Genomic DNA, 13,177 nt, shown 5'->3' with positions numbered 1-13,177 from the left:
TCCTTCCATCAACTTAGGTAATGTTTGTTCCTGGTAGGTTTTCGCTATTGTATTTAATGTAAGGATCCCATACTTGTTCGAATATTTCAATATTATTTCTTAAACTATATGTTATTTTTTCTAATGGAATACATTTATTCATTTCTATATACCATTGTTGTATTTTCAAATTATCTTCCAATTTCCAGGTTGACATAATACATTTTTTTGCTACGGCTAGGGCTATCTTAACAAATCTTTTTTGTGCATCCTCCAAGTCAATTCCAAATTCTTTATTTTTTATGTTACTTAGGAGAAAGATCTCTGGATTCTTTGGTATATTGTTTTCTGTTATTTTATTTAATATCTGATTGAGATCATCCCAAAATTTTTCTACTCTCTCACATGTCCAGATTGCATGAATTGTTGTTCCCCTTTCTTTTTTACATCGAAAACATCTATCAGATACTGTTGGGTCCCATTTATTTAACTTTTGCGGTGTAATGTATAGTCTGTGTAACCAATTATATTGTATCATACGTAGCCTCTTATTTATTGTATTTCTCATCGTTCCAGAACATAATTTCTCCCATGTTTCCTTTTTTATCTTTATATTTAAATCTTGTTCCCATTTTTGTTTAGTTTTACCATTTGTTTCCTCATTCTCTTTTTCTTGCAGTTTAATATACATATTTGTTATAAATCTTTTGATTAACATTGTATCTGTAATCACATATTCAAGGTTACTTCCCTCTGGTAAACTCAAATTGCTTCCTAATTTCTCTTTCAAGTAGGATCTCAGTTGGTAATATGCCAGCGCTGTATCTCCAGTTATATTGTACTTATCTCTCATTTGTTCAAAGGATAAGAATCTACTTCCTGAAAAACAATTTTCTATTCTTTTAATCCCTTTTTTTTCCCATTTTCTAAAGGAAAGGTTGTCTATTGTAAAAGGGAGTAGCTTATTTTGCGTCAATATTAGTTTTGGTAATTGATAATTTGTTTTATTTCTCTCTACATGAATCTTCTTCCAAATATTGAGGAGATGATGTAATACTGGAGAACTTCTATGTTGTACCAATTTTTCGTCCCATTTATATAATATGTGTTCAGGTATCTTTTCCCCTATTTTATCTAATTCTAGTCTCGTCCAGTCTGGTTTTTCCCTTGTTTGATAAAAATCTGATAGGTATCTTAATTGTGCGGCTCTATAATAATTTTTGAAGTTTGGCAATTGTAAGCCTCCTTGATTATACCATTCTGTTAATTTATCTAGTGCTATCCTCGGTTTCCCCCCTCTCCATAAAAATTTCCTTATTATTTTCTTTAACTCTTTGAAGAATTTTTCTGTCAGTTGTATTGGCAATGCCTGAAATAAGTATAGTATCCTTGGAAAAATGTTCATTTTAATACAGTTTATCCTTCCTATCAGTGTTAGTGGTAGCTCTTTCCAATGCTCTAAATCGTCCTGTAATTTTTTCATTAGTGGATTGTAATTGAGTTTATATAATTGGCCTAGATTTTTGTTTATTTGTACACCTAGGTATCTTATTGCCTGCATTTGCCATCTGAATGGGGATTCCTTCTTAAATTTTGAGAAATCCGCGTTATTCATAGGCATTGCTTCACTTTTATTTACGTTTATTTTGTATCCTGACACTTCTCCATATTCCTTCAATTTCTTATATAATTCTTTTATTGATAGTTCTGGTTCTGTTAAGTACACTATCACATCATCCGCAAATAGACTGATTTTATATTCCCTGTCTTTTATTTTTATTCCTTTTATATTATTATCTATTCTTATCAATTCTGCTAGTGGTTCTATAGCTAGCGCAAACAATAACGGTGATAGTGGGCATCCCTGCCGCGTTGACCTGCTTAAGTTAAATTGCTTTGATACATGTCCATTTACTGTCACTTTCGCTAACGGTCCCTTGTATAATGCTTTAATCCAATTAATATACTTCTCCGGTAAACTGAATTTTTGCTTCTTTCCCTTCGTTTTCAGTTCGGTATAATTGTTCATAGAATTCTCTGAAGTTTTCCTTAATTTCTTTTGGATTATATGTAATTTGTTTGTCTTTTTTCCTTGTTGCCAATACCATTTTCTTAGTTTGCTCTGTCTTAAGCTGCCATGCTAAGATTTTGTGTGTTTTTTCACCTAGTTCATAATATTTCTGTTTTGTCTTCATTATATTCTTCTCTACCTTATATGTTTGTAATGTTTCATATTTTATTTTTTTATCCGCCAATTCTCTTCTTTTAGTTGTATCTTCCTTCATTGCTAATTTTTTTTCTATGTTTACTATTTCCCTTTCCAACTGCTCTGTTTCCTGATTATAGTCCTTCTTCATCTTGGTTACATAACTTATTATTTGCCCTCTAATGAATGCTTTCATTGCGTCCCATAGTATAAACTTATCTTCCACTGATTCCGTATTTACTTCAAAATACATTTTTAATTGTTTTTCAATAAATTCTCTAAAATCCAGTCTTTTAAGTAGCATGGGGTTTAATCTCCATCTATACATTTTTGGAGGGATGTCCTCTAGCTTTACTGTCAGTATTAAGGGTGAATGGTCCGATAGCATTCTCGCTTTATATTCTGTTTTTCTTACTCTATCCTGCATACTAGCTGATAACAAAAATAGGTCTATTCTTGAGTATGTTTTATGTCTAGTCGAGTAGTATGAGTATTCCTTTTCTTTTGGGTTTTGTTTCCTCCATATATCCACAAGTTTCATTTCTTGCATTGATTTAATTATAAATTTGGTTACTTTGTTCTTCCTGTTAATTTTTTTCCCCGTTTTATCCATATTTGGATCCAAATTCAGATTGAAATCCCCTCCTATTAGTATGTTCCCTTGCATATTAGCTACCTTCAAAAAGATATCTTGCATAAACTTTTGATCTTCTTCGTTAGGTGAATATATGTTAAGTAGATTCCAAAGCTCCGAATACATCTGACATTTTATCATAACATATCTCCCTTCTGGATCTATTATTTCCTCTTCTATTTTAAATGGCACATTTTTGCTAATTAATATAGCCACTCCTCTTGCTTTTGAATTATACGATGCTGCTGTTACATGTCCTACCCAATCTCTCTTTAATTTCTTGTGCTCCAATTCAGTTAAGTGTGTTTCTTGGACAAATGCTATATCTATTTTTTCCTTTTTCAGTAAATTTAGTAGTTTCTTCCTTTTAATTTGGTTATGTATTCCATTAATATTTAAAGTCATATAGTTCAGCGTAGCCATTTTATATTTTGTTTATCTTCTCTTTCTGTTTTTCCATCATTACCTTTCCTCCTTTTCCATTTCTGTTTTCTTATTTTCAACTCTTTACAAGACAACATTCCTACAACATCCAACATTTTCCTTATTCTCCTATTTCTATCTTCTTTATCCCCAATCTCCCCTTCCCCTCCTGAGTTGTCCTTTATCCCTTGTCGGACAACCACATCTCCCCTCTCCATTTGGATTTGCGAATCCACTCGCAAACGTCAACTGATTTTGCAGTGACCGCTATTTACCCCCACCCAGCCCCCCCAGAAAAGATTTCACTTTTCATATGTCACAAAGGTCTCTCTTTTAATTCCCTCCTTATTCTCTCTATTCCATTACCTTCCCTTATTAATTCTTGTCTATACTATCTATATTTTCCTCTAATTACAGATACATTCACGTATGCACATTGTCTCTATTCACTCTTATACCTCTTTACCCGCATACATATCAATCGTGGTCATTTTTACTCTCATTACCCGTCTTCATCCCTCAGTCTATTTTTGTCTTTACCCACATACATATCAATCGTGATCATTTTTACTCTCATTACCCGTCTTCATCCCTCAGTCTATTTTTGTAATTGTTCTGCAAATTTTCGTGCTTCTTCTGGATCCGAGAATAGTCTGTTTTGTTGTCCTGGAATAAATATTTTCAATACCGCAGGATGCTTCAGTATAAATTTATACCCTTTCTTCCATAAAATCGCCTTTGCTGTATTGAACTCTTTTCTCTTCTTTAGGAGTTCAAAACTTATATCTGGATAAATGAAGATTTTTTGCCCTTTATACTCCAGTGGTTTGTTGCCCTCTCTTACTTTTTCCATTGTCTTCTCCAGAACCTTTTCTCTTGTAGTATATCTTAGGAATTTTACTACAATAGATCTTGGTTTTTGTTGTGGTTGTGGTTTAGAGGCCAATGCTCTATGTGCCCTTTCTATTTCCATTTCTTGCTGTAGTTCTGGACATCCTAGAGTCTTAGGGATCCATTCTTTTATAAACTCCCTCATATTCTTGCCTTCTTCATCTTCCTTAAGGCCCACTATCTTTATGTTATTTCTTCTGTTGTAATTTTCCATTATATCTATTTTTTGAGCTAGTAGTTCTTGTGTCTCTTTAGTTTTTTTATTAGATTCCTCCAATTTCTTTTTTAAGTCTTCTACCTCCATTTCTGCTGCTACTGCCCGTTCTTCCATCTTGTCCATTTTTTTCCCCATTTCTGTTAAGGTCATATCTATTTTATTCACTTTCTCTTCTGTGTTGTTTATTCTTCTTCTTAAATCATTGAATTCCTGTGTTTGCCATTCTTTAAATGACTCCATGTATCCTCTAATAAGAGAAAGTATATCATTTACCTTGCCTTTCCCTTCATCTATTTCACTGTATTCTTCCTCTTCTTCTTCCTCTGGGTTGGCCATCTGTTGTTTATTTGTTGCCCTTTCCTTCTCTTCTTTCTTGTTTTCATTGTTTTCTGTGGTCTCTTCTTGCTGCAGGTGTTCTGCAGCTGTCGTTGCCGGCTGTGGAGATCGACTCCCCAGCTGGTCCCCCCTCCCGTCGGTGTGTTTTTTTTCATGCGCGGTTGCGCACTTTTACTCGGCTCTGCGAGCCATTGTTGTAGTTCTTTTTCTACCGACCCGAGGAAGCGGGCTTCTCTCTCCACAGCGGGCCTCTTCAGACAGGTAAGGCCTTCTCTTTCTTCCTCCGTTGTTTTCTCTTCCTCTCTTCTTACCGTTGATTTTGATTTTTCTTTTTTTGTCGCCATCTTCTTTCCACCTTTATACTCACTTTTCTGTAACTTTTGTTTCTGTGCCTTTGTATTTTCTCTTGTTTTTCCCGACTTTTCTGGAGAGGGCTGGAGTTCACCGTCCAGCCACTACTCCATCACGTGACTCCTCTCCAACCTTCTCTTCAATGACAGAAAGGACCCTGCCGCAACTATCTCTTCTGGAAGATCATTCCATTCTGCAACCACTCTCTTAAGTGAAGAAGCATCCTCTAATATTTCTCCTAAGGTTTTGCCCTCTTACCTTTAACTCATGCCCTCTTGTTCCAGCCTCCCCAGTCTTTCCTGTGAAACTGTAGCAACCCCAGGGGGAACTGTAGGGTCCCCAGGAGGGTTTGTCGGGCCCTTGTTAAGAATGGCTGAGCTAGAGAAAGTGACTCTGGATAAAACACGTCCTAATGGGAGCAAGAAGAGCAGGGAGTGGAAGAGGAATGTAGATTATGTATAGAGTTGGGGATTGCAAGGCATGGGGAAGGCTACAGGAAATAGGAGTTTGAAATAGAGGAAGGCAGTTGTGTCCAATCAAATCCATAAGGATTGATTAATAGAATTGTGTATGCTGCACTATTATAGATAGATTGCTGTCTGTTACTAAAACTAGAATGGATGTAATTGAAGGCACTCTAATTCTAACAGGTTTTTTTTAATGTATTGTAGTTTTGGCAAGAGATCAAATAAATAGCACATGGTCCTAAAACATCATTGACTATTTGTTGTTTTGGAGAGTGGGAGCAGTGATAGAGATTTGTTTACTGTTTGATCTTGGAATCCAATAGCATATTAAATTTGGTTTTTGTTGGAGGTTGAAGCTGGGGTGATTAATTAATTCTGGACAGGAAACTTTTCCAGGTTCTGTGCCATCTATCCAAATTGTAAGCCTACCAAAACTCATTCAGGTATTTACATCTGGTATGAAAATTGAAAAAAAATCACCAACTAGAAATTTGAATTAAAACCAGAACTGCTGTAAACAGCAGATCAGACACAATTTGTGGAAGGAGAAGCTGTTGTTCAATATAAAGGACCCTTTGTCTGAATAGATAAAGAGAGAAAAAGGGTAGAAGAATTACAAAAAGAAAACAAAAACTTGTAGCAAGTACAGGTAACCCACGCAATGTGGCCTTTTGTGTAAGGGAGATTCCTCCTTAAATAATTCAGAAATCACTGCTCAAAAATGTTGTGGGGGGAGGGGGAAGTAAATATATAAACAACCCTTGATTCTTGACCCATGCTCACATGACGTGACTATATGGTATGGATCGCTTTCCCCAAAGTGCAAGTGGGACTTATACTTGGAAAGCAAATAGCACACTGGCCAAAATTGCAATGTGGTTGGAGTTTTAAGAAAGGGGTGTTTTATTACAATTACTGTTTATGGCTCTTGTCCACTTAGATAAAAAAGAATAGGGTAGCACAGAGTCTTTCCAAAGAAGATTCACCAGGCTAATTCCTGGAAAGAGAGATTGTCCTGTTAAGAGAGGCTAAACAGATTGCATCTCTTTGGCCATTGAGAAGCTGGGGTCAGGTGACAACCATGGAGAAAATGGATTAGTCAGTGTTTCAAGTCAGGTCCCTTTATCAAGTTATTGAGAAAAGGTCTCAACTCAAAACGCTGTCAATTTTTCTCTCTGCATGTTGTCTGACTGTGGAGTTTCTCTTGTTTGTTCAAAATTCCAGCATGTTCAATTTTTGTTTCTATATTCCTTGGGGTTTATAAGATTTAGGGGTGATCTTGTACAAGATCATAAGGGGCCACATCTGGCTGGATGTTTTCACTAATGGGAGAGCTCAAATAAAGAAATGTAGTTTTAAGATGGAGCCAATTATTTGTAACCAAGATGCATAGAAATGACTTCTCTCCGATGTAGTGAATCTCTGGAAATCTTTGCCCTGAAGGTTTGTGGCAGCTGGATCACAGTATTTTAAGACCTGGTACATTTTTGAAAGATCAGGGAAATAAGAGCTGTGTAGAACTTGCACAAAAGGAATGTTGAGACCTGTGGTGATTAGCCATGATCATATTGAATGGTGGGGCAGTCTCATTTTGGAGTGTTTGTTAAATTGTGTCAATTCATTACTGGCAAATTTGGTATGGAGTCTGGAAAACTGCAACCTCCCTTAACGGAAGAGGATGTGTGTTCCTCATGCTTTTGGCACCATTGTAACAGTACGGAGACCACATAACCTGTTTCACTTTCCACCATTTTCTTTGTCTGGTGGTTTGAAGGTTAATCTGATGGTTAAACCTAGCAGAGGATAAGGTCCCTTGGTTATGTTACATTTATGTCATGAAATGAATTGATTTATAGACTTGTTGAACATTTACATTCTCTTATTCATTTTTTTAAATCAAATGCCTACTTTTGTCTCAGGATTTTCAAGTCAAAACTCCAAAAGGGAAAATATCAAAAATGACATCCAAGGAGTCTACCTCAGTGCTTCAACCAAATCCCTGTGTAACTATCACAACTTGTAAAAACAATGACAAAAATGGTAGGTTATTTTCTCTTTTGGTGTAAATCATTCATCTCATTGAACTGGAAGTTGAACTTGTAAAATGTTATTTATTTCTGATTTATAATATTGAGGAATTCTGGATTACATACCAGCTGTGTTTATACACACACAAGTACTCCAACTTGGAGGAGCACGTAATGACATCTGTAATGTGGTTATTTTAAGTGAATGGCTCGTTATGTTAACAAGAAAAGCGGGGGATAGAAAGAAAGGAATTTGAGTTTTATTTTCTTCAGTCTGGACAATGGGGTTGTCTTAGTAAGGCTAGCAGTTGGCATATTAGGTGGTGGTGGTAAGCTGCGTTCTGGATCTCCTTGGAGTTCTTACAGTCAAGTATAGAGTAGGGAATTCTGCACATTACCAAATAACGTATTTTCAAGTCAGGATGGTCTGGAGCTTTATGGTAAACCTTGTGGTTATTTTCTGTCCATGCTGCTTTTATCCTTCTACAGTGACAAAGATTCGAGGTTGAGAAGTGCTGTTTGTGAGATGGTATATATACTACATGTCCCACTGAAATCTTCACTGAACCAGGTCTACTTCCTTAGTTTCTTGGTAATGGAAGAGTGAGAATAGGGCATGGATTATTTGTAATTATTGTGTAATTAGGAGGGAAACAATTTCTATATTAATTCAGAGTCAGTTTGGTGCAAAATATGAGATTTACAATGTTAAAGGCACTGTATAAATATATTGTCGTTTATAAGACGTAGTTCACTGAACCACTGCAATTCCTAGGTCACAATGACAGCTTTTTTTAAAAATTTGGTCACATACTTGTAGTTTAAAAAAAATGGAAATATGCCCTTTGACCCAACGTCTATACTGAGCAAGTTGTCTACCTACAAAATCTTGCCAGTCTTCCCCCTTCCTCTAACAGGAATATTCAGTTCCTGAACTCTGCTTATCTTAGTTTAAAAATGTTCACAAGACATCACTGTACCTTCTAACATCCTCTCCCAATCAATTTTTGAGAATTCATATCATCGAAATTAGCTCCCCCCCCCCCCACCCCACCCCCATTTAGGATTTCAACTCGACCACTCATATCTTTTTTTTGTATCTATTTTAAAACAAATCGATGTATGATCACAGGTCACAAAGAGTTCCCCACTGACACTTCAACCATTTCCCCTGCCTTGTTTGACAATTGGAGGACCAGTGTTGTTGTCTCATGAAGGCCCTTCTGCATGTTGCTTGAGAAAACTTTCCTAGACCCACTTAAAAATTCATCCCCATTCAAGATATTTGCACTAAGGCAATCCCAATCAAGTTGAAACCATAAACTATGCCAACCCTCTTTTTTATTGTAGCTATCTACAATATTCTTACCTATTTGCTCCTCCAACTCCTGCTGACTGTTGGGTCCTGTCTAATCCATTGAAGTGATCATCCCCTTATTTCTAAGTTCCACCCATATATCCTCATTAGGCCATCTCCTGAGGATATCCTCTCTAGCCATTGAGGTGATGTTCTCTCTTATCAAAAACTCAAGCCTCCCTTCTTTCTTACTCTCTCTTTCATGCCTGTAATATTTGTAGTCCAGAACATTGAGCTGCCAGTTCAACCATGTTACCGTTATGACTATTACATCCCAATCCCATGTAATACTCCATGTCCTGAGTTCACCTGCCTTGCCTCTCAGTCTTCTTGCTTTAAAATAATTGCTTTTAAATCTATCATACCTCCCTTGTTCCCTGTCCTGCTCTTGCATATCATGACCACTACTAAATTTGTTGCTTTAAAATTTATATATTTTTTTAAACTTTCACAGTACTGTTTTGGATCCCACTGTTATTTCTTGTTAAATAGGCTTTGCAGACTAGGCCAGTACTTATTGCCCATCCCTAATTACTTTGGAGAAGGCAGTAATAAACCATGATAGTCATTTTGATGAAGATACTTCCACAATGTAACTGGATAAGGTGTTTCTGAGAATTTAAATCCAGTGACAACATATTTCCAAGGCAACATGAGTCACACTTGCCTTCTGCCTTTGATTTCATAGCAGAAGTTGCTTCTTTCAGATGTAGTGGTGACACACTTTAGTTGAGGGATTTCAGTGCATTTTGTGAATTACTTGTTGAGCAGGCTCGTTTGCCTCAAAAGTTTAAGTTTCTTGGGTTGATAGAGCTGCGCTCAACCAGGCAAGTGGACATTATTCAATCTTGCTCTTGACAAGTGCCTTGTCAATGATGGAAAACCTTTTGGGTGTCAGGGGGTGAGTCTCTAGCTGCAGGATATCCAGCCTCTAACCTGCACTTGTTGCTAGGGTATTTATGCAATTGATCCATTTTATTTTCTGGTCAATGGTGATCCTCTGTTTATGGTACTAGTTTTAGACAGTAATAAAGCCACAAAATTGTAAGGGTGGCCAGTTAAACCCTCTCGTTGAAATCAAGGCATTGCCTGTTACTTTGGTCATCAAGTCTTGCTTTATGCAGTCTTGCCTGCTTCAAGTTTTGAGGAGTGTGAATGGAATTGAACATTGGCTAAACATCCAAAGAACTTCCCCATTTCTGACTTTAGGATGGAGGGAAAATTATTAATGAAGTGATTGAGGATAATAAATCAAGGATACTATTCTGAAAAATTCCCACAGCTATGTCCTAGGACAAGGATGATTAGTCTCCAACAACTGTAACTATCTTTTGTGAATAATGACTCTGACCATTAGAGTAATGCCACAATTGATCAAATCCTGGTATTGATGCCAAGGGGACTCAGTCCCGCCCACCATAGGAGTTTATCTGTTGACTTTCTAATTGTCCATAAACAGTCATAACTAGATGTGGCAGGACTGCAAAATTTTCATTTGATCTGTTGATTATGGGGTTATTAGTGCCTTGTAGCATGCAAGTATATGGATCTTATTTGTAGGTATCCCTCCTTTCACATTAAATTCAGATTTATCCCCATGCTTGAAATGGAAATAGCAGTGAATGATAAGTTGAGCCTCACTGATACAATTTGTGATTGAGTTTGTCCTGTTCCTGATACACAGCACCTCATGAATACCCAGCTTTGGGCTATCTGCTCTGAATTTAACCGATATAGTAGCGTTGTAGTGCTGCACAATATGACAGAAGGAGTACTGGTGAAGTCGGGATTTTGACTTGACAAGTATCCTTACCATTTGTTGGCTTACCACCTGTCGTAGGCTACTTATGTCAGTGTGCATGTAGTTATGCTACCAAGATGAATGTTGAGTTCTCCTATCCAGGGTGTATATATAAAGGGGCATTAAATTTACAAAATGTCAGAGACCCTCAACGAGTCAGGCAATATTTATGGAGAGGAAAATTTTGTTGACATTTTTGGTCAACTGAAGGGTTGTTGACCTGAAACATTGAATTTGTGACTCTGTTCACAGGTAATATTGTTTCAGATTTCTAGCATTGAATTTTTTTTGCCACACTTAAATAAGCAGTTTTCTCTTATCACTGTATTTAAATCTCTCAATTTTTTTCTTCTTCAAAACTTTTCATCATCCTTTGGTAAAAATTGCACTCTATTATTCTCTTAAAATGACATTATTCTTGTCTGAAAATCCACCAGTACCAGATTGGTAAGAACTTCTCCTCCACAATCTCCACCAGTATCGGAGCACAACAGCGCTGCGTTCTTAGCCCCCTGCTCTACTTGCTTTACACCTAATATTGTGTGGCTCAGTACAATAATAACACCATGTACAAATAGGCCAGTGATGCCACAGTAGTGGGTTGTGCAATGGAAGGGGATGAGTCAGCACACAGGAGGGAGATTAAAAACTTGGCTAAATGGTGCACCAACAACAACCTTGCACTCAGTGTCACCAAAACTAAGGAGCTGATTGTTGACTTCAGGAGTGGAAACCCAGAGGTAAACAATCCAGTGATCATTGGGGATCAGAGGTGGAGAGGGTGAGCAAATTTAAGTTCTTGAGAGTCACTATCTCAGACGATCTTTCCTTGACCCAACACACCAATGGCACCATGAAGAAAGGACGTCAATGCCTCTACTTCCTCAGGAGTTTGCGAAGGTTTGGCATGACATCAGAAACCCTGGCAAATTTCTACAGAGGTGTGGTGGAAAGTGTGCTGTCCAGCTGCAACATGGTTTGGTATGGGAGACACCATTACCCCTGAACGTAAAGCCCTCCAAAATGTAGTGGACGCAGCCCAGGACATCACAGGCAAAACCCTCCCCACTATTGAGTACATCCACAGGGAATGTTGCCGTCAGAGAGCAGCAGCAATCATCAAAGACCCTCACAGCCCAGCACATGCTCTGTTCTTGCTGCTGCAATCAGGAAAGAGGTATAGATGCCACAAGACTCACACCACCAGGTTCAGGTACTACCCCTCCACCATCAGATTCCTCAACGACAAACTCAATCAGGGACTCACTTAAGGACTCTTACTTGGGCACTTTATTGATTTTAGTTTTGTTCTCTCTGTATTGCAGTCAGTTTGTTTACATTCGTTAGGTTTGCAGTCTTTGTTTACATGTTTACTCTGTGTATAGTTCTTTGTTTAGTTTTTATAGCGCATTTAAAATAACTCACATTGACCAAAGTGCTGTACAGATCATAATTACATCTCAATTATTTAAAGTGCAATATAAAACATGGACCCGAGATTCAGATTTGTACATAGAACTTGTTAACAATCAACACTCAAAATGCTTGTGAATAAAAATACAACTTCAACTGAGATTTGAGTTAAAGCACTACCAATTAGTGGTAATTCTGCCATGCCCTCAGGAAAAAGGAATCTCAGGGTTGTATGTGATGTCATGTATGTACTCTGACAATAAATCTGAAATCCAGACAACAGAGGCTTCTACATTTATCAGTTTTCCTTCAAGCATGCTTATGTAAGGTACATTTAAAAGTGATGTCTGGCGGCAATTGCTTTCCTATTTCTTCCTCTGCCACAGTCATTTTCATTCTTCTCTCCTCCCTCTTTCTTTTCTCCTATTGTTGCTTTATTCTGTCTGGAATTGTTCCTGCTGCCTGACTTTTTTCTGCCTTGTCTTTAACAGATTTATAATAAAGTTTCCCTCAGTCCTATCCTTTATATTTGCTACTACATCAAGTGATCTGCCATCTGACTCATGTAGGGGAGATATGCTTATTAGACTGATGAAATTGTGTAAATAAACAAAAAAAAACTGCAGATGCTGGAATCTTGAGTCAATAAAGAGAAGCTGGGGGGGACTCAGCAGGTCAGGCAGCATCCATGAATGAAAATGACAGTCATTGGTTTGGGTAGAACCCTTTTTGGAGACTTTGAGCTAAAATTATGTGCCTGTTGATCATTTTCAGTGAGAAAATCTGAAAACATTCAGTGGAGCATGGATCCTGAAGCGGACCTGTCTGATTATAAGGTGGACACTTTGGAACTGGACTTGAAGGTAGCCTATACATATTGAATTGATTATTATTTTATGGCAGCTTGCTCATTCTTATTTAGAACCATAGAATTTCACAACACTGAAGGACGTGCCTAGCTCTTTAGACAACCCAAGATTCATTCAACATTCTTTATTCTCTCCCCAGAATCTTGTAATATTATTCACTACAAATATTTTTTGTTTGTTTCCAAGTGTACTGGTAAGATAAGGTT

The 13,177-nt window shown here is 37.2% G+C and overlaps 1 protein-coding gene across 3 annotated transcripts in view; it reads left to right on the top strand.

The window, feature by feature from the left end:
• The window catches only part of rbbp8 (retinoblastoma binding protein 8), a 116,834-nt gene that overhangs the window by 89,084 nt on the left and 14,573 nt on the right, over nucleotides 1-13,177 (top strand). For all 3 annotated transcript variants that reach the window (XM_069921091.1, XM_069921090.1, XM_069921092.1), the window contains exons 13-14: nucleotides 7,424-7,544; nucleotides 12,877-12,965. In XM_069921091.1, the coding sequence (XP_069777192.1) occupies nucleotides 7,424-7,544; nucleotides 12,877-12,965 (210 nt within the window). The remainder of the gene's footprint in view (nucleotides 1-7,423; nucleotides 7,545-12,876; nucleotides 12,966-13,177) is intronic.

The sequence above is a fragment of the Narcine bancroftii genome, chromosome 2, assembly GCF_036971445.1.
Source record: "Narcine bancroftii isolate sNarBan1 chromosome 2, sNarBan1.hap1, whole genome shotgun sequence".
In the NCBI taxonomy this organism is placed as follows: domain Eukaryota; kingdom Metazoa; phylum Chordata; class Chondrichthyes; order Torpediniformes; family Narcinidae; genus Narcine; species Narcine bancroftii.
This window is presented reverse-complemented; position numbering and strand designations above follow the sequence as displayed.